Below are 19,516 nucleotides of genomic sequence, written 5' to 3' on the forward strand. Positions count from 1 at the left end.
GCTGACTCCACTCTAGATGCAGCGATCTGCTAGAGTGCAGCCAATGGCAAGAGGGGATATTCGCAGCTTATCGCCCCACTTTGCCCCCTTCTTCCCATCTGTGTTGCATGAATTATTGGAACCGTCGATTGATTACAGTAAGAAAAGGAAAGAAGGAGAGAAAAAAACGAGCTCGTGACCTGGAGGGGAAAGATGATTCATCCTTTATCTGGATTATTCTCATCGATAGAATGTATCGATTGTGCAGATGTTATTGCTAGGCGATATCCTCAACGGTCGAGTCGCTGTTGATCTCTTGCAGATATTCGTATTCCATTACGCCATCTGCTTGCCCATCTGTCCATCGCCATCAGGCTAAACTGGAGTCCTAATTTCGATGCAATTATTACCTGATTCCTCCTGTGGAGTCCCGCCCAGTTTCTCCACACAAAATCCCTTCCTGAACGTGTGGTGACGGTGTATCACTATGACAGGCCGAAATATATTACTCCAAAGCAGAATTATCATAACAGCAACAACAACAACAACACCATCCTCCAACCCAGCTCCCAATTGATCAAGCTGATTCCATCCCAGTTCACTGCGTGACGTTGAAACTGCTGGTCTGCGTCTGCAGTGACTCGTCGAATTTCTCCCTGCCTGGCCAAGACGTGAAACTGGTTCTGACGACGACAAAATGGATCTGCTCTCTCAGGCTGTCGACTCGATTCTTGCCTCCACGCACATGGATGCGGTCGACGCCCTTCGAGCTTTCTTCGTCTTTGCAACCTGCACGGTATGATGACCAATATTTCAGTGTTGGTTGAAGCTCCAACCGTGTTGCTACTATATGATGGACTAAACAATAGCATCAAATAATCTCCCCACAGACCCTGTCTATCATCGCCTTGCCAGAGTCGCTTCGATCTCGTTTCGTGGCCTATGGCGCCCGTGCAACTTCAACCTCCTCCGGCGCCGAGTCGGAGACCCTTCCGCAGCCTTCGAACAGCTCACTTGGGACGCGCGCTCTCGACTATTTAGCCTCTTTCCGAGTTCCCCACAGTTACTTCATTCAATTCTACGTTGCTTCCATCCTGTCGTCGATCTTCTGGGCCCTCCAGCTGTTATTTCAAGGTGTTGCGTTCCAGGCCATAGCAACACGAGTCAGCCAAGAGCATCTGCAAAATTCCATGTCAATACACCAGGTCATGGTATCCTGGGTATTGATGGTCATCCAAGGTTCACGACGCCTGCGTGAGTGCTTTGATTTCTCCAAGCCCTCTTCGTCCAATATGTGGTTTGTTCACTGGCTTTTGGGCCTGTCTTTTTATCTCGCAGCTTCAGTTGCAATCTGGATTGAGGGGACAGGTAGGTTATTGTCGAATCACACGCTCGGTATCTAAATTAACGTCTGGCTCTGTTTCCTAGGTGCAATCCAGTCTCATAAACTGACGATGGACGATTTCAAGATGTCAAACGCCCCCTCCCTGCGGACTTTCCTTTGCATTCCCATTTTCTTGGTTGCATCTGGTCTTCAACACGACTGCCATCACTATTTGTTCTCACTCAAGAAATATAGCCTCCCTGATCACCCACTTTTCCGCACCATCGTATGTCCGCATTACACGGCCGAATGCATCATATACTTGTCGCTGGCTCTGATTGCTGCTCCACCAGGAGAGATGGTCAATAAAACACTGCTATCGGGTCTGGGTTTTGTTGTAGTCAACCTAGGCATTACTGCCTCAAACAGCAAAGACTGGTACATGCAAAAGTTCGGCGCGGATTCGGTGCGGGGAAGATGGAAGATGATCCCTGGGATATACTAATAGAATCATAGACAAGAAAAGCAATCTATCACCGAATCTATCTATCTATCTATTCCCCCCCAGAAACTTCATCGCATTCCCCAGCTTAGCAACCTTGAGCACATCCCGATACGTCAAACTCACCCTCGTCCCTCTCTCAAACCACCCATCCCGATATCGATGCCCCTCCCGTAGCAAGTCCCAATTACACACCGAGTCCGGCCCCAGCCCCTCCTCCCTCTCTGTCTCCGCAATCCCATGCAAGAACTCCGTATAGATCTTCCCCCGAGTAACTAACAAACTCCGTCTCTCTTGCAAGATTCGAAACGTCGGCCTTTCATCCTCCCTCGTCTCATCTTCTTTCCGTTTCGGATATAAATCCAACACAATGGGTGCCCCCAGACTCACCGTCGCAACGAGCGGGTGATACGCAGCCCCATCCTCATGCGGCATAATCCCCTGGCCTGGTTGGTATTCATTAATCAGGACATGGTTTGGCCTGCCATGGGGCGCGTTAGCGAAGATACCCAGAGCGTCAAAACGAGGTGCGATAGTTGGCGAAACAAGCCATGAGGGAAGAGGCGAGTCGATGAGCGTATTTGATTTAGTAAGTGCAGAAGGCCAGGTTTGGAGACGACGGTGGGAGAGGTGAGTCCAGCGGGGGAGGGGGGCAGAAGTTATCTGGGTACTTGATTAGTGACGTGCATAATGAGTGTTTGGTGATACAGGGACATGGGCATGGGCATGGCATGGGCACGGGATATGTACCTTGTGAAGTAGGAACCCCTCTTCCTCCTCTGTTAGAAAGTCAGAGATATAGTATGCATCTTCAGGTAGTGATTTGATCCGAGCTGCTTCTAAACCAGAGCCCTCTTCGCTCATTGGTCTAGACGTTCATATCTTTCAAATCCGGGGTATCTTGACAGTGCATCGATCTCCGTAAGACAAATGACCTGATCGTATACGAGTCATGCAAGTATGGATCGTAAACAACTCAGATCCAGCGAATTGGAGAATAGGATACGAGAATTGAAGTCAAATCTGGGTATTCCAAAGCTTGCTTTTTGCCTCTGACGATGGTTGAGAAATAAATCACGAGGCGCATACTACACAGACAATAAGTCATGGCGTCACCGGTTTCTGCCTCAGGCTCTTAAGACCACCCGCCGTAAGCCCCACGTCCAAAATGGGCCTTTCTTTTCCTGAAGCATCACCACTTTTGCTTTGCCTTTTGCCTTTGCTCCAGTTCTTGATTTGATTTTTTGTTTCCGTGACGTCTTCTGGAACCAGCACTATCGCAGTAACCCTTTATTTTTTTTTTTGGTTTCTCAAATCTTGGGACAGTGACGCTCTTCAGCTAACCTTATCTCTCCCACTCTCACTTTCGATTCTTCACACCACCACGATGGGCAAAGGCGGTGGTAACCAAAAGGGCAAGGGAAAAGATGCCGGTGATGCGGGTGAGAAGGGAAAAGGTGGAAAGGGAGGATTGAAGCCTGCCACCGCGCTTAATGTTCGGCATATTCTTGTATGTTAATCTTTCTTTCTTTTTGTTTTGCAATTACAACTTCTTTATTTGATTAATTTCTCTATTCTTCCGACTAACCACAATCCATTCAGTGTGAGAAGTACTCCAAGAAAGAAGAAGCCTTGGAGAAGCTGCGTAACGGTGCTAAATTCGACGACGTTGCGAGAGAGTTCTCTGAGGATAAGGCTAGACAGGGTATGTTTGTCTTCATTCTTTCTTTTTAGAACCAGTTTACTGATATTTAATAAAGGTGGCTCCCTTGGATGGAAAGTCCGTGGTAGTCTCGATGCGTCGTTTGAAAAGGCCGCGTATGAACTGGAGCCCAGTACGACGAACAGTCCCAAGTATGCGGATATCAAGACTGGATTTGGATACCATATCATCATGGTCGAAGGGAGGAGGTGATTTCTAGAATACTACGGTTCTTACTATCATGACATGAATGAATGAGTCTTGTCTTCAAGATATAAACTAACAAAGCTGAAGCAAGTCTATTGAAAGTTTCTATATATACATGGAATCTAAACAAAAACAATAGCAAAAAAAAAAAAAAACACATCTAATCTATTCCTTCTTTCCAGCCATTGCCTTGGCCCGTTCCTTGGCCTTCTTCTCCTGTTTCTGCACAATGGCCTCGGCGCCAATGCCACCGAACACAAGGGAGACACCGAGCCACTGTCCAAGAGACAAAGAATGCCCGAACCAGAACACGCTCAGGAGCATGGTAAGCATCTTCCGTGTGACGGTCACAGTTACCAGAAGAAGCGACGAGAAGTGGGAAAGCGTGTAGAAGATGAACAACTGGCCAATGGCGCCACAGGCAGCGAACCCAAGAACATTCTTCAATGCCTCTGGGTGTCGAGACAGAAAGGCAATAGCCGACGTCAACTCCGTCTCAGTGGAAGGTGGGATCGAGAAGGGCAGCAGAGAATGGATCAGGCCGCTGGAAGACACAAAGGGCATGATAAGGAGATAGCCAGTAGTCAAGAGGGTCGACAGGACATTTTGAGCCACCATCATCTGCGGGCCGGTAAAACGAGTATAGAGCTGCGGGGAGCTAAATACGTGGTCTTGGGTTGTGTTTGTGAGGCCGTCCAAGAGGAGGTTGATGGCCAGCAGAAAGATTCCCCATGAGGATGAACCAGACTGGGCATTTGCCGATGCCGCGACTTTCTTGCTGGTTCCAGGGTGGTGAAGGGTGAAGGTAGCGACTCCGAGGGTCACCAGAAGCACGACTCCATATTTATACAAAGGGTATCTCTTTTGGAAGATCGTCAACTGGAGGAACATAACCGGGAGAAGCTTGCATGACTTGGCGAGGATAAAGGTCAAGTAATCGATGTGCGCAAGACTGGCGTAGCCAAAGGGCGAGGCGAGAGAAGACGCGATGCTGACGAGGAGCAAAGGGAAGATGATCTGTTTGGTGGGGAAAATGGAAGGGACTTTCTGGCCTGATGGAGTCGAGAAAAAGAGATAGGTGAAGCCTGTGATGGCAGCAAAAGAGGACTGTATGGTATTCAAGACGAGGGAGTAGGTAAAGCGTTCCGTTGGAGGCTGTGGCTCTGCTTCGGTTACAGCACGAACGGGATAGGACACGGTGGTGATGGCTTCCTGCAGAACACCCCATGAGAGGCTAGAAAATGTCAGCTTGTGAGAATTAGGATCAGCAGAGAAAAGACGCGTACAATGAAGCGTAAATTCCAAGTACACAGATTCCAAGCTTCATGAGTCCTGGGGTCTCGTGGGCATCGTGCGCTTCTCCCTTGGATGCGCTTCCACTCGCAGCAATGGGCTTTTGAGCAATGCCATTCTGCTGCTTCGAATTCACCTCGTCAGAGGTCATATGCATCAATTCAGACGAAGTCACCCGCTGTAGGGGCGCTGCTTGTTTCTGCCGTGCCATCAGGACGTCCGGAGTGTGTTGGAGAATCAACTTGCGCGAGTCAACAGGACAGCTGTCGAAGAGATGAAACAAATTATCTAGTAATGGCCAAAGAAATCTTCGAATGATGCGCAGATGCTAGAGAAAGGAAAACAAATCCGCAAGATGTTTCAGCCCTTAAATGAAACCGATGATGCCATGTGTTCTTCTTTTGCTTCTGCCAGCAGAAAAACGCGCCGGGGGAACTCCGCGATCGCCCTCTTTTTTTCTCCGCCTGCAAGGGACAAAAACCGCCTCTGGAAGACTCGATCGCCCCGCAGTATTGAATATCGATCAGTCAATTCGACTCAATTGTCGAATGTTGAGCTGTTGAATTGTTCCTATCTTTTCCCTGCATTGGTCTTTCAATCAGAGTGAGTACTGTCAACCTCCTTCACCTTCAATCTGCTGCATACTAATAGAGCTCTTCGGCCAGAAATCCCCTCCACCCGATCATCAAACATCATATCCCAAACCCCAAAGCTCAAAATGACCTCCAAGATATCAGTCCATCCTCCTCCAGAACCCTCCGCCCTCACCAACCTCATCTCTGCCTCCTCCGTCCCAGGCCATCCCCTCTCCGCAACCACCACCCAAATCCTGCATAACCTCCAACACCAGCATCTATGGACCGCCCTCCACATCCACGATATCCAACTCCCCACCGACCCCTCCTCCCCAGAAGACCAGCAATCTAAATCCGGCTTCTTAATCTCCGGAATCCCGCCGCATCGGGTCTACACGCATCCGGATGAACAGCTGTACATGCTCGAGAGAGGCCTTCGCGACGCAGACATTGAACTCGAGCGCATGTTCGTCCTCCCCACTGTGCAGGGTCAGTCGTGGAGTTTGCGCAAGATGGCTGCCGTGTTTGATTCGCTTCCTGAGGGCGAGGAGGAACCGTCGTCATATGAAGTGAGTGACAAGGAAGACAAGGCGGCAAAGCTGCAAGAGTACTATGAATATAGGACCAAGGCTCGCGCTACCAAAGAATGGGGCAGCAAGAGGTTGTTGCTTGCCATGGTGGATAAGGGAATGGGTGGAGATGGTACTGTGGTGTACTATGTCGTTCAGGAGGGTGCTGTGAAGCCCCGGCAGAATTAAGAAAAAAAGGACAAGAGTGCGACTGCTACTATATCGCAAACCAGGGCTCACTGCAGGAGAGCGATGCTATCCAAGTGTGTTGCCATCTACATTGCTACTTCTGAAAACAATCGCCGTTTCAGTTGTCGCATCGCTATGGATGTTTTGAAGATCCATATTGCACTTTCAGTTCCCACTCTGGTCAATCTCAATCTGTGGAATTGGCTTTGAAACTAAATGATATATGGATACTGGCAGAATTACAAACAGAGTCACGCATGGCCGCCGACTCCAAATGATCAGAAAACAACAAATTCGGCAAATTCAGACTAATCCAACTGAACCGGGTATCGTTTGAAGAAATTAACAGAGGACCGGGGATAAAAAAAACCGCTGCTATAAAGTGTTTCATGAGATTCCATAACCACGAGGGTTTTTGGCAACCTGCTCTTGTTCCTGATGGCAACTGGTACAGTACTTATCGTACCATTCCCTCACATCATCAGTCAGTTCGGCAAAGACAGTTTGGCCCGTTCGGTCCACCTGCTCATCGACCCCATCCCTCTCAACGTTCTTTCCAAGGAGAACCTCAACCTGTCGACAGCGTTTGATTTCTTGTCGGAGCCAACGTTCCCATTCGTTCTGGACAACCTCCTTCTCAATACTGTTCACCACCCGGAGTGCTACCAGCAAGTTGTGCCGGTACATGGCCAGGCGTTCACGGGTCTGCTGGAATCGCCTGGTTGCACTTCTGGTCGCTGCGTCCTTTGATCTAGACACACCGAGGGAGAAAGACTGGTCTTGCATTCCCTGCGCTTGGAAGGTGGCGAAGCAGTCAGTTGCGTTATTGCTGACCTTTCCAACGGTCGAATTTGCGATTGCCTCATCTAGATCCTTCATGTAGATAGCCTTGCTCATTACATTGTCAGGGTGGACGCCCAGGCGAGCCATGAAGTTCCCTGCGTTGCGTTCCTGCCACCAATCATAGGCATCCCGTGAAGAATATAGTCCGTTAATGAGAACACTTGATAAGAGCAGAACCAGAATGACCTTGTTCGCACTCGTAGTCTTCCAGATCCAGCGAAAGACAGCGAGGATCCAAATCATCACCGCTGAGACCGCCGTCTCACCGAAGGAGAGGAACGTTTCGAGTAGCATTTCAAATAATGTTCTCTGGGTTCGAGGTCTGCTAGACTCCAATTTCAAATTCGTCCCATTCTCCGAGAATTGAGAAATCTGGTTTTGGCGTCCGACATGACCAAATATGGAAATGGCCTTTTTAGTTCGACTATGTGCGCCAAGCCTTCGTACTTGATCACTGGCCAGGTCGACCAGATCTAAAGCATCTTGTTCTAGATCTGCACTTGCCTGCTTATCGATGACACCTAGAAACCGTCAGTGGAACTCTAAGAGGTTCGGATAGTAATACTCACTTTTGAGGCCATAGGGAGTCCATACCCACTCGACCTTCGTGTAGACTGCAAGTTTGCTCCTCGACTTGGAGACAAATGTAATCACAATCTTACTGACCAACCTGAAGGACCGTTTGAAGGGAAGATGCCAAGGGGTTCGCTTGTCAGTGATCACGTAGCACAAGTGATCGTTAAGAACATCAATTATCTGATAATCTAGAATTGGCTTTCCTTCGGTGCGTCCTATGAGAAGAGAAACCAGTCAGAAATAAGATCACGGGAGCTGCTGTGCTCTAGAAAAGGGGTCAATGACATACCAAAAACATCCGTCGTTTCGATCTGATACTCAAAGTCTCGTCTTAAGTAGAGAGATTCGTTATTGACCCACGGCCCTTGTTTTATGTCTAGTCTCGTCAGCAAAGTTGAAATTTCAGTCGCAATGGTCCAACCTACCCCGAGCTCTACGTTCATGTAAGAGAAGCTGCCACACGGCACTCTTGTCTCCGAAAAGAATATGGAATAGTGCCTTAGGACTAACATCGAGCACCTTCTCTGTGGCAAGTTGAAGATCGCCTTGAGGGACGTACTGCACAGGCTGCGTTGGTAATCTGAACTTTATCCCTTCTTTATCAGACTTTCGTGGGTTCATATCTAAATCTTTGTCGATATAGATGGGTGCTCGCAAATCTTTCCTGGGGCCATTAGCATCTTCTCCACTACCCTTTTTGTCGATGGCGGCCAAATCTTCCCAGCTATCCAGACTCGGTGTTCTTGTCGGTATGTCTTTCTCCATTTTGATCAGGGCTTTGAAGATTGCCTCCAATTCTAAGGGCTCAACAGCTGTTGCATCTTGAATCAAGAAGTTGAGTCTTCTCTGAAGAAGTTTGAGTGGCTCGAGGAAGGTTTTTACAGCAATTCGACCCGGCGTATCGTCGCCTAGCTTTGGCATGGTATGCAGAAATAAGAAATCACAGTCTCTTCCAGGAGCAGCCGTTACTTCTTTGATGTTTTCCAGTGGCATGTGTGTTGTCAACACTAGTCCGAAGTGATGACTGTAGAAATACAGGTTTCGGGTAGTGGTGTAAGCCCTGCCAGGGAACTCTTGCTGGTCATTGGGACTCCATGTGGCTCTGAAAACCATAACCAGGGGTTCTTCTTTCTTGACGTTCGGGAACAGGAGTCGGAACTGGGCATCCTGGGTTTTAAGCGGTTGAGGATAGAAGCTAGGATACTCGTGCGTAATTCCCAGAGCTGCTCTTTGTACTTTAGAAGCATCCCCGTCAAGACTTACTGTCTGTCTATGGCGCGGACCAGACATCTGCTTCGACGCGCTTGAAGTTTCAGCTTCTGATGTGATCGTGTTTTTCGATGAATCACTCATGGGAGAAGATGGACGTGTAGAGTCCTGGTCAGGACCGTATTGCCCTATGCGTTCCGACATGAAGCTGTTCACAAAGCCCCAGTTCGAGCTTCCCCACAGATTCGCCATCATACCACTAGGCATCCCTCCTGTGCTATCTGCATGTCCTAAGCCGAGACCTCTTTCATTGCTCACGAGCACCGCTACCTTGCTCATGCTTGTGGGGGCAGGTGGGTTAGCTAATGTAAAAGGTGCAAGCGTCGAAGGAGGGCCGTTGCGGTTGCTCAAGCTACGACCCCTATGCGCTTCACTGTCCGGTTGAAAATTTTGAAAGGCACTGTGGCTAGCAGATATGAGACTAGCTATGCCGCCACCAGCACCCGGCAGTGAAGGAGCCGGTTGCGCTTGGTTGTTCGGCTTGCGATGCAAATCTAATTTTTGAATAAGTCTCGATGTATGTTCTCGTGCAGATGATTCCGACTCCGCTGCGGTATTCCGCCTAGAGTTTGTGTAGTCGCCACTGGGCCGTAGTGCATATGCTTCACGTTCTGGAACAGAAAGAATACCACTGCGATCGGAGGGGGCTTGTTCATCGCTCGTATGTGGCAGAAGAGAATCAGACGGATCAGCGGCGAATTCGGGAGCCGGTGGCTGAGAGATTGCAAAGGCCGGATCTTGAGCTGTGGTCTTTCCGGAAACTGAAATGTCAGTGCTGGTTGGGTTCTCCAGCGCCTTGCGCTTGGCGGCTTCAAAGGCAGCTATCCAGTCCATAAGTTCCTTCTGTGTTTCGGCCTGCAGCACTATGCTGTTGCTTTTTGTTTTGACCTCAAAGCAAAACCTCCGCTCCTCCTGGAAAGCTGGACGAACGCTACAAAGCAAAACGCCTATCCTTTCGCTTTCCTCCACGCCGCCAGTTCGGGACCCCTGTACAAGACATCCAAATATTCCATTCTTCAAGAAAACCCAGCGCCTGACCCAGATAGTACGAGTAGGCTTTCCCGAAAGCGTTCGGAGACTGACCCAGCCCTGTTTTTCGGGCCTGACTTCTTTGGTCATCTCAAGAGAGGATATAGGGCGAGACCCAAGATAGGGGACAGTTGAAATGGAGTAGTCGTCCAGCTCACGGGATGGCCTTGCCGCGAATTCCGCAGCCTCCTCAATTTGCTTTCTGGCGGACAATAATTCCCGTTTAGAGGACCTTTCGCTTCCATCCATTTCATGCATCCATCCCTTGATACGTTCCATCTCTTGGCCCCATTTCCCAAATGCTGCGCCGTTGTGATTGTGAAAGATCTTAAATTCGCGCCACTGGTCGAAGGAGACGCGAACCAACAGCCGATCCAAAGCGTTGCGTACTTGCGGGGCTTGCACGGAATAGTCCATGGAGGCTTTGAGATACGCTTTGCGAGCTTCATGGAGCTGAAAGGCATCTTCCCTCAAGGACGATGATTCCTTTGACTTGGACTGTGAGGCGTATCGAGCTTGAAGATAGTCGTATTGTTTCTGTGTCTGATCGAGAACGCGACGGGTCTCCTATAGCGGGGTAAGACGCAGGCCGATGCACATGCTTAGATTGATTGCACTTAATACCTTGAAGTTTCGCAAATCCTCCTGTATAAACGATTTTATGGGATCTGCGACCAGGGTGTCCAGCTTCCTGGTAGTAGTAACCAGGCCATTCCAAAGATCTTTAGAGCTGTCCCCACATCTTTTCATTGACTGCAGAGTATAATCATGGTCGAGAACGGCTTCCGAAACCATAAGAGGATTCATGGAATAGGAGAGAAATGCGCCCACTGCATTCTCCAAAGCCGCTAGCTCTGAGGTGAGTTTGGATGCGGCCTTCGCGTAACCGTCGAGCCATTTTTCTATGAATTCGATCTGGTCGGCGAAATGAAGGGTGGTAGCTCGGAAGGTCGGCGAATCAAGAGCTGCTTCTTTCAATCCGACAGGACTATCATTCAGGGACAGTTAGAATTGATGGGTAAATTCCTTATGTTATGGTGGGACCTACACCACGCTGACGAGCTTCCCGACCTGGGGCAATGGGGGGAGCGACTGGGTCGACATCTAGTGTACGGAGCTCCAGCCATACACTTGATGCGAACAAATATAGAGATAATATGACACAGACAATGGCTCCAGAGACTCAAAATTAAGATATAAAAGGCGTCCAAGACGTGCAGGTGGCTGGTCTCATAGCCTAGGAACTCAGCTGTGCAGCAAGCAACCGCTGGGGGCCATCCGGCGATGACAACAGTCTTGATTGGCTACGTCAGTTGACCTAGCCTCGCAGCCTGGTTACTCAGGCATCAAAGGGTGGGCGGTGTGTCTGATTTTTTTTACTGCCGGCAACCAACTTTTTTCTGCTGTGTGCCGCCGCAAAACATTGACGATCAATTTTCATCAAATAGGCAGATCCGATATTGACATCCATTGAAATCACTCGATATCCATCCAGAGCCATCATGGAACCCCCTGCCAAAAGGTCGCGAAAGCTGCTGGATGATGACAGCTCCAGTGATTCCGGAGATGAGTCCGGCGGCGTCCCCATTGGCAAGCAGACTTCGGATGCGTTCAAGGTCAACGAGGAATATGCCCGTCGATTCGAATACAACAAGAAAAGAGAGGAGATGCAACAGTGTATGTGTATTTCTTCTATGTTAATGCGTTTCGAAGTTGCTAATTATGGAACCTATTGCAGTGGAGTCAAAATTAGGAAAAGGCTCTGCACTTGGAAAGCGCCATAACGATGAGTCCGATGAAGAAGATTCCTCTGACGAGGAAGACGAAGACGAAGATGGAGAACTGGCGACCGAGGCACTCGACGCGGAGATTTTTGCAACTTTGAATGCGATTCGATCGAAAGACCCTCGTGTGTACGATGAGAAAACTACATTCTACACCAAGGCTGAGGAAGGTGACAAGCCAGAGGGCTCGGAGCAAAAGGAAAAGCCCATGACCCTTCGAGACTATCATACCAAGAACCTACTGAGCGGTGCTCATCTAGCGGAGGATGATGGATCAGAGCCCCCCAAGACCTACGCTCAGGAGCAAGAGGACTTGAAAAGTGCGATTGTCAAGGAGATGCATGCTGCTGCAGCCGATGATGATTCATCGGCTGATGAGAACATGGATGAGGACGGTGGTTTTATCATTCCCAAGTCTGCGCCGGCCCCTGCGCCAAAAGCAGAGACCAAGCAGCTGGATGTAAAGAATGCGGACAGAGACCCCGAGAATTTCTTATCCAACTTCTTGTCGTCAAGGGCATGGATTCCTGCGAATAGAACCGAACTTCAGCCCTTCGAGTCCGAAGACGAGGATGAGGAGGACCGCGCCGAGGCCTTCGAAGAGGCATATAACTTCCGTTTTGAAGATCCAAACAAGATGAATGAAAGAATCATGACCCATGCTCGTGACGCCACCAACCAACAGTCCGTCCGCAGAGAAGAGAAGAGCACTAGAAAGAAGCTAAGGGAAGCCGAGCAATTGAGGAAGGAGGAAGAAAAGAAGCAACGTGAAGTTGAGAAGAGCCGCCTTCGCAAGCTGAAGGTCGAGCAGCTTCAGGACAAGGTTAACAAGGTCAAAGAGGTGGCAGGTCTTCGCGCATCCGGGTTTACAGATGAAGACTGGGCTAAATTCCTGGACGAGGCTTGGGACGATAAGAACTTTGAAAAGGAAATGCAAAAGCGCTTCGGTGAAGATTACTATGCGGAAGATGATGCTGAAGTGAGCGACGACGAAGGCAAGAGCAAGAAGAAGAAGAAGCCGAAGAAGCCCACGTGGGACGATGACATCGACATCACAGATCTCGTTCCAGACTTTGAAGATGAAGAAAAGCCAACAGTGGAGCAATCAGACGTTGAGATGGAGGATGGTGAGGACGCCTCTGAGTCCAAGAGCAAGAAGAGCAAGGCCCAGGAGAAGCGTGACCAGAAGCGCGACGCCCGCAAGGACCGGCTTCGCATTGAGGAGGCGGTCGACCGCAATCTCGACCTCGACATCAACCTCCTCCCCGGCGCAACCAAGAAGAACTCGAGTCGCTTCCGCTACCGTGAAACCTCTCCACAGAGCTTTGGTCTCACGGCGCGCGACATTCTCATGGCCGACGATACCCATCTCAATAAGTTTGCGGGGTTGAAGAAGCTGGCTTCATTCCGTGACCCTGAACAGAAACGCCATGATCAGAAGAAATTGGGCAAGAAGGCTCGACTTAGGGAATGGCGTAAGGACACTTTTGGCGATGAAGAAGGGCCAGTGTTCAAGTTTGGCGGTGAAAAAGAGAAGGACGATGGCGATGACGAAGGCAAGGTCGATATCCGGGAAGGAGAACCCCAGAAGAAGAAGAGGAAGAGGTCCAAGAAGAACCAATTGAAGCTGTGATTGTGTTGTTTTGAGTCATTGTATGTTTAGAATCTTATGATTGTCTATAGTTTAGGTGTTGGTTCACAAAATTTTCAAGGTTCAAATTCGCTGAGTGGAGCTATTATGTTGTAGCATATATACCAGACAATTGGACATAGAAGATACTAATTCCACTTTTATAAAATTTGATCCTATCTGTTCACTCGAATGTCAAGGGGGGGAAAGGAAGAGTCAATGGAATCTAACAACTGCGTGAAGTTGAGGGGATAACCCCGCTATATATAATATTGTTGATATACTCCACACTATAATACGAACCCCTGGGGATATCAAATAGTAAACCATAAAAACCGCTTCTAGACCAGCACTACTGTTCATGTGCTCTTCATTGCAAAATTACCCTTTACTTAGGCCGACTGCGTTGTTTTCTAACTCATTCTTTGACCCAACCAATGGGCATTTTAGTGCTGCCTCAACCCGACAGCCCAACAACCAGACATTTCTGCTACAACTCTTCTTCACATATCAAACACTCCAGAGATTATCTTATACCTGTGATAAAAATGAGTCAATGGGATGCGTATTGAGCCTTCTTTCTCACTCTACATCAGACCAGCTCAACTTCTCGTGCTAGCTCTCCCTTGCCTCAGGTGAACGTGTCGACGAAGAAGTTTGTACGACCTAAAGCACCAAAGACCCCAGATTTTCACCCATCTGGACAAGGAGAATACTTGAAAATCACCTAAACGCCAGTGGGCATTTGCTAGGGAATATAGTCATTGTATAGCTTTCTTAGGAGGTGAGAAGGAGCAAGCTCCAAGTTACAGGCTGCTAATGGAATTCGATCCAGATAGCAACCTGAATATTTGGTGACTATCGGATACATGATTATACCTGTCTGCGAACCATGAAGAAGACACTAAGAACATATTGTCAAGTCAGATCTATAGCATCGTGGCTATGAAATCATACGAACGTGCCTTGAAAGTTTCAAGATGGCTAGGATAGGGAGAATACAACTACCCTGGCATATATAAATCCCCCAAGGAGTTACCGTGGTTTTCCAGAAGGGGTTCAGAAACCAGACCCCCCTTCGATAGCAAAGGATTGCCTTTTCATATCTTTGGCTGGCCTTGACCATCTCCATACAGAAAGCAAGGTAGTATAGACAAGTGCTCCTACTTAGACCCTGTTTAGGATCTCAAGTTCGCTGAATTCCTCACAGGTACGGGTCCGAAGGGCTATCCCGCCAGGTTCATGATACTGTTATGGCAGCAAAGGTCGGCTAAGAGATGGCAATGTTCTTGAGCTACCTCTGCCAAAGCTGCTTGCAAAATTTAATGTGATATGCCACTCAAAAAAAAAGAAATGCAGGCACCGCAGAAATGCCCGACAAACGGTCTACCAGTTTCTTGGCTTTGAAGCAACGAAAACAGAGAGTAACCCGTGGACAGAGCAGACAACTCGGGTCATGACAATCGTGCCTGAAGTGATTCCTTTGGACAGCAAGACAACTCATACAGCTTCCTCAATTGACTAGCGGTGAGGTTGAGCTACTCGCAGTGCTGACGGAGTACCCGGGTTGTTCACTGTACTCATTCACTGAGAGTATGGCTTAGTCTGAGAGACATGAAGAGCATTTTGCGGTGCAATTGAATTGAACCAAGCAGAATATTAAAAGACACTCTACCAACAGACTTTTATTGTTCTACCTAGCAAGAAAATTAGATATCCGAGGTTCTACAGTCATGGCAGGCAATTCAGGTGTTTAAAACTCAACCAGAGTGAAACGCCAAGACCGTTATCTGGTAACGGCAATACCAAAAATACCGCAGGAAATCATAATAATGGCGCATATGCGCCGTAACCAGCGGTGGAACAAAAACAACCAAACCGGCATGAAGACCCGAAAGACCGTGACGTACATTACTAGAGGCACATGAAGGGTGATATATCTTCAGTGGCCAACTGTCCATCCGGTACGTCGGGACCAAAGGAAGATTAAAAAAAGGAAACAATAAAAAAATTTTTTTTGTTGTATTAGACTTTTGATGTGTTCCCCCGTGTGGGTTGGGCGGAGGCTGTCCCGGACGTGAGAAGTTCGGACAGGACGGGGAAATGGATAGGGAGAACAGGAGAAGAAAGCCTACAATGTCTACAATACGGAGTAGTCTACCAGAATATCAGATCTAATGTCAATGTCATATCGATATATAATAATACAATAGGTAGAACCGAGTATTAATATTCAATGGAGTGTATCCATAATGACAGTCCATATGAGGCTTTTCCTTCTGCCCTGCTGTCGGTCTCGGGAGATATCGGCTCTCGTTGCCTGGGCCAGCATTAGCGTCGGTTCCGCTTTTTATTTTTTGTTATTTTCTCCTGCTAAAAACGCAACCAGCCAAACAAATCGTCCGAGCGTCTCCGCTCGCTTCTTCCCGCTTACAAGAGCCCTTTTGCTCGCTATTTTTTCATCCCCTTCCCTTCCCTCTCTTCTCTTCTTCCCTTCCTTCTCCATCCCCTTTTGAAGTGTTCGTCTTTTCTCGACACTCTTTCTCTCTCTTTCCATCTCCTCTCTACCCTTTTCTTTAGTTTTCTTTCACAGCCGTCAACATGTCTGGCAAGGGTGATGTTAACCAGGCCGAGAAGACCGTCTTCGGCATGCCGGTAAGATTCTGCTTCCTGCTGAGCTGGCCAGTTTTGGATCACGCGCCCTGGATGAGTTTTGATGCTTGATGCCATTGAATCCATCTGGAGATGTCGGAATCGAAAAGACTGGCTGGGCTTTGATGGCAATTCGATGAGAATGCTGGGCTAACAGTTTTCAACAGGGATTCGTCGTCGACTTCATGAGTACGTTCCATCCAAATCTTCCCGGATAGTCGGCTTCAAAAAAGTCGATCAACCTGGAATGAAGATTTCTATAAATCGAATTGTTTCCAAATACTAACTACCTCCCAGTGGGTGGTGTCTCCGCCGCTGTCTCTAAGACCGCTGCTGCCCCCATCGAGCGTATCAAGCTGCTCGTCCAGAACCAGGTTGGTTATATCCTTCATCTACGTGAAGCGAAGAACGGGAATCGAGAATGAACCAATCGATCGATCGCATTGTCAAAACACGCGAATGAACCTGTCCGACCGGGCCGAGGTTGGATTGATTGGATGAGAAGAAATTTTCGGACCTGCTCTTCGGGGATCGTCATCTCAGCTACAGCTGATGCTAATCGAATCGTGATGAATAGGATGAGATGATCCGCGCCGGTCGTCTCGACCGCAAGTACAACGGTATCGTCGACTGCTTCCGCCGTACCGCTGCCGCTGAGGGTGTCGCCTCCATGTGGAGAGGTAACACCGCCAACGTCATCCGTTACTTCCCTACCCAGGCTCTCAACTTTGCCTTCCGTGACACCTACAAGTCTATGTTCTCCTACAAGAAGGAGCGTGACGGATACGCCAAGTGGATGATGGGTAACCTTGCCTCCGGTGGTGTATGTATCTCCTTGAAGAATCTGGTATGAAACGAGATGGCTAACAATCGCAACAGGCTGCTGGTGCCACTTCCCTCCTCTTCGTCTACTCTCTCGACTACGCCCGTACCCGTCTTGCCAACGACGCCAAGTCCGCCAAGGGTGGTGGTGAGCGTCAGTTCAACGGTCTCGTTGACGTCTACCGTAAGACCCTCGCCTCCGACGGTCTTGCCGGTCTCTACCGTGGATTCGGTCCCTCCGTTCTCGGAATCGTCGTCTACCGTGGTCTCTACTTCGGCATGTACGACTCCATCAAGCCTGTTCTCCTCGTTGGCTCTCTCGAGGGTAACTTCCTTGCTTCCTTCTTGCTCGGCTGGACCGTCACCACTGGTGCTGGTATCGCCTCTTACCCTCTTGACACCGTCCGTCGTCGTATGATGATGACCTCTGGTGAGGCCGTCAAGTACTCTTCTTCCCTCGACGCTGCCCGCCAGATCGTCGCCAAGGAGGGTACCAAGTCTCTCTTCAAGGGTGCCGGTGCTAACATCCTCCGTGGTGTCGCCGGTGCTGGTGTCCTGTCCATCTACGACCAGGTCCAGCTCATCCTCTTCGGTAAGAAGTTCAAGTAAACGATTGATTAAGTTCAAATCGTTTGATGTCGATTCGGCTTTGGGGAAGGGGGTGGCCAATGGCTGGCGTAACTGCCAGCTGTTGAGCAATGTTGTGGAAGACTATAGATGCATCAAAATCGGGATTTGATTTTGGTGTAAAGAGCAGTGTGACATTTTCCTCCTACCCGTTGTACTTTAGTGCCTGCAAGCTTTTTTCTCAATCTGTACTTCCATCGTGAAGCAATCGAATGTTCTTTGTTGTCAGAATGCCTTTGTAGACTGTAATCCAAACACGGAAGATTTTTCACATGCCCGATCTTGATTGGCTGCTGCGAAATATCACGTGCGCTGCAGGCAATGACGTCTTCAGCACTGTAATGTCTTGAATAGCTACAGCTCTCCACCTGAAGCTCCTTGCGAGTTCATACCGTCCCTTACTGGGATACGCAGTTGAATCCCTGAGTTTGACACAGTCCACCTTCTGTAATCACCATGACGACCCCATCAGCCCCCGACGGACCCAATCCCCAGACCGCATCGCCATCGACTCCACCAGGTGAATCTCCAGAACAACCTCCCACTACTTCAGCCACGGCAACGGCCCCATCATATCCACCGATCTATACAACCGCTGAGCCCGAACCGGGTAGTGCATCTAAAATGCCTGAACCAACAGCAGCGGCACCAGCTGGCGACTCAATTCCGACAGATACACCAACTACAACTACAGACACGCCCACAGCAACAACTACAACTACTGATCAAAATCACAATCCAGACAACCCAGCACCACCCCAACCAGGCGCCATCCCAACCCCAACTTCGACATCATCAACAACAATCCAAGATGACTTCGGACCCGAAACACAACTCCAAACCAACCCTTCCCTCCCGCCACAGCCACAACCCCAATCCCAGCCGGGCAATATGTCCACTTCGACTCCGAGTACACTGCAACAGGGTCTAGGCCCGCAAACGCAGTTACAGACGAGTCCGGCTGTTCCTCCTCCGCCCAAGGTTGGAGAGGTGGCTTCGCCCCCTGCACCTGCTCAGCAGCAGCAGCAGCAGCAACAGCAGTATGTTCCCCCAACACAGGGGTATGGCTATGGCTCTGGGTCCAGCTCCAGGTATAGGCATGGGCATGCCTATGGTCAGGGACAAGGCCAGCAGGCAATTCCAAACTCGACTTCGGCGTCTCCGTTTGCGTCGTCGCTTTATAGTGCGCCTGCCTCTGTGCAGTCGTCGTTACCGCTTCATTATAACAGTGCTAGCCAAGGTGCTTCCTTTGGTAAAGAGGAAGAAGGGGGTGTGTATGAAACAGCCAAGTCATGGATGCAGAGTGCGGGGAGTAAATTGGGTGAGGTGGAGGCGGAGATTTGGAGGCGGATTAACAATGCTCATAAATAAATGACTGATTTGGTTATGTTATGTAATTTTGGCTGTATTGTTATTATGTTGGGTGGATTTCTGCAGGTAAAAGTTTTTGTTGGGTTGGTTGTACTTTAGGTGGTTGGGACGAACATCCTCTTGAACTGTGTACTTTTATAACATCGAATATTATGATTAAGTTGACTAATATCAAAAGACAATTGACAAGTCTGATGTAGATCTATATTCACTAGACTAATATACTAGACCGATATGAGAAATTGACAGACCCAGTGCAATCAATTAAGATGACCAAGTAAGAAAAGATGTAACGCAAGAGCCAAGTCAGTACAATGCAGTTAAGATGACCAACTATCCCAAGCCCATAGTAACATTCATTCTCATCACTGTCAAGGTCCATATGAAATATCCCCCGCAGTATTATAATGAAATAAATGTAAAGAATCAGGTGTCTGTTTGACACGACAGAACGCAAAATGAAGGGTGGGCATGCAAATGCACAAGAGTGCCCATTAAAATGGGTATGAATACCCCCAAAGACAATATGATAGGCCGAGAGACTCGAGGCCGATGTGATGATAGTTCCATCCA

General features: G+C 48.8%; 9 protein-coding genes across 9 annotated transcripts; 6 read left to right on the forward strand and 3 right to left on the reverse strand.

The window, feature by feature from the left end:
* Positions 1-676: 676 nt before the first annotated feature.
* Positions 677-1,808, forward strand: ASPWEDRAFT_169303 (putative 3-oxo-5-alpha-steroid 4-dehydrogenase; the record flags this gene model as incomplete). The annotated part of the gene is made up of 3 exons (XM_040830433.1): positions 677-775; positions 870-1,347; positions 1,408-1,808. 3 exons carry the CDS (start codon positions 677-679, stop codon positions 1,806-1,808), a joined length of 978 nt encoding a protein of 325 aa, XP_040693136.1.
* A 45-nt stretch (positions 1,809-1,853) lies between these two features.
* On the reverse strand, positions 1,854-2,669 carry ASPWEDRAFT_105738 (uncharacterized protein; the record flags this gene model as incomplete). Its single annotated transcript, XM_040827753.1, has 2 exons — positions 1,854-2,468; positions 2,556-2,669. 2 exons carry the CDS (start codon positions 2,667-2,669, stop codon positions 1,854-1,856), a joined length of 729 nt encoding a protein of 242 aa, XP_040693137.1.
* A 523-nt stretch (positions 2,670-3,192) lies between these two features.
* ASPWEDRAFT_49448 (peptidylprolyl isomerase) lies at positions 3,193-3,720 on the forward strand (the record flags this gene model as incomplete). The annotated part of the gene is made up of 3 exons (XM_040837283.1): positions 3,193-3,315; positions 3,408-3,510; positions 3,566-3,720. The coding sequence occupies 3 exons, from the start codon at positions 3,193-3,195 to the stop codon at positions 3,718-3,720; spliced, it is 381 nt and encodes a 126-aa protein (XP_040693138.1).
* A 159-nt stretch (positions 3,721-3,879) lies between these two features.
* On the reverse strand, positions 3,880-5,218 carry ASPWEDRAFT_103920 (UDP-galactose transporter HUT1; the record flags this gene model as incomplete). Its single annotated transcript, XM_040827604.1, has 2 exons — positions 3,880-4,948; positions 5,001-5,218. 2 exons carry the CDS (start codon positions 5,216-5,218, stop codon positions 3,880-3,882), a joined length of 1,287 nt encoding a protein of 428 aa, XP_040693139.1.
* Positions 5,219-5,425: 207 nt separating this feature from the next.
* ASPWEDRAFT_375062 (uncharacterized protein) lies at positions 5,426-6,534 on the forward strand. Its single transcript, XM_040834702.1, has 2 exons — positions 5,426-5,610; positions 5,673-6,534. The coding sequence occupies exon 2, from the start codon at positions 5,726-5,728 to the stop codon at positions 6,338-6,340; it is 615 nt and encodes a 204-aa protein (XP_040693140.1). The 5' UTR covers positions 5,426-5,610; positions 5,673-5,725; the 3' UTR covers positions 6,341-6,534.
* Positions 6,535-6,727: 193 nt separating this feature from the next.
* ASPWEDRAFT_49451 (putative transcription factor SipA3) lies at positions 6,728-11,161 on the reverse strand (the record flags this gene model as incomplete). The annotated part of the gene is made up of 6 exons (XM_040837284.1): positions 6,728-7,704; positions 7,753-7,974; positions 8,049-8,135; positions 8,185-10,624; positions 10,682-11,045; positions 11,106-11,161. 6 exons carry the CDS (start codon positions 11,159-11,161, stop codon positions 6,728-6,730), a joined length of 4,146 nt encoding a protein of 1,381 aa, XP_040693141.1.
* Positions 11,162-11,472: 311 nt separating this feature from the next.
* On the forward strand, positions 11,473-13,634 carry ASPWEDRAFT_128868 (KRI1 family protein). The gene is made up of 2 exons (XM_040829248.1): positions 11,473-11,734; positions 11,796-13,634. Exons 1-2 carry the CDS (start codon positions 11,560-11,562, stop codon positions 13,472-13,474), a joined length of 1,854 nt encoding a protein of 617 aa, XP_040693142.1. The 5' UTR covers positions 11,473-11,559; the 3' UTR covers positions 13,475-13,634.
* A 2,127-nt stretch (positions 13,635-15,761) lies between these two features.
* ASPWEDRAFT_57889 (putative mitochondrial ADP,ATP carrier protein (Ant)) lies at positions 15,762-17,706 on the forward strand. Its single transcript, XM_040838349.1, has 5 exons — positions 15,762-16,126; positions 16,291-16,312; positions 16,421-16,497; positions 16,701-16,946; positions 17,003-17,706. The coding sequence occupies exons 1-5, from the start codon at positions 16,073-16,075 to the stop codon at positions 17,552-17,554; spliced, it is 951 nt and encodes a 316-aa protein (XP_040693143.1). The 5' UTR covers positions 15,762-16,072; the 3' UTR covers positions 17,555-17,706.
* On the forward strand, positions 17,680-19,340 carry ASPWEDRAFT_37253 (uncharacterized protein). Its single transcript, XM_040834639.1, has one exon. The coding sequence runs from the start codon at positions 18,029-18,031 to the stop codon at positions 18,941-18,943; it is 915 nt and encodes a 304-aa protein (XP_040693144.1). The 5' UTR covers positions 17,680-18,028; the 3' UTR covers positions 18,944-19,340.
* The last annotated feature ends 176 nt before the right edge of the window (positions 19,341-19,516 follow it).

The sequence above is a fragment of the Aspergillus wentii genome (genome assembly GCF_001890725.1).
Source record: "Aspergillus wentii DTO 134E9 unplaced genomic scaffold ASPWEscaffold_2, whole genome shotgun sequence".
Classification (NCBI taxonomy): domain Eukaryota; kingdom Fungi; phylum Ascomycota; class Eurotiomycetes; order Eurotiales; family Aspergillaceae; genus Aspergillus; species Aspergillus wentii.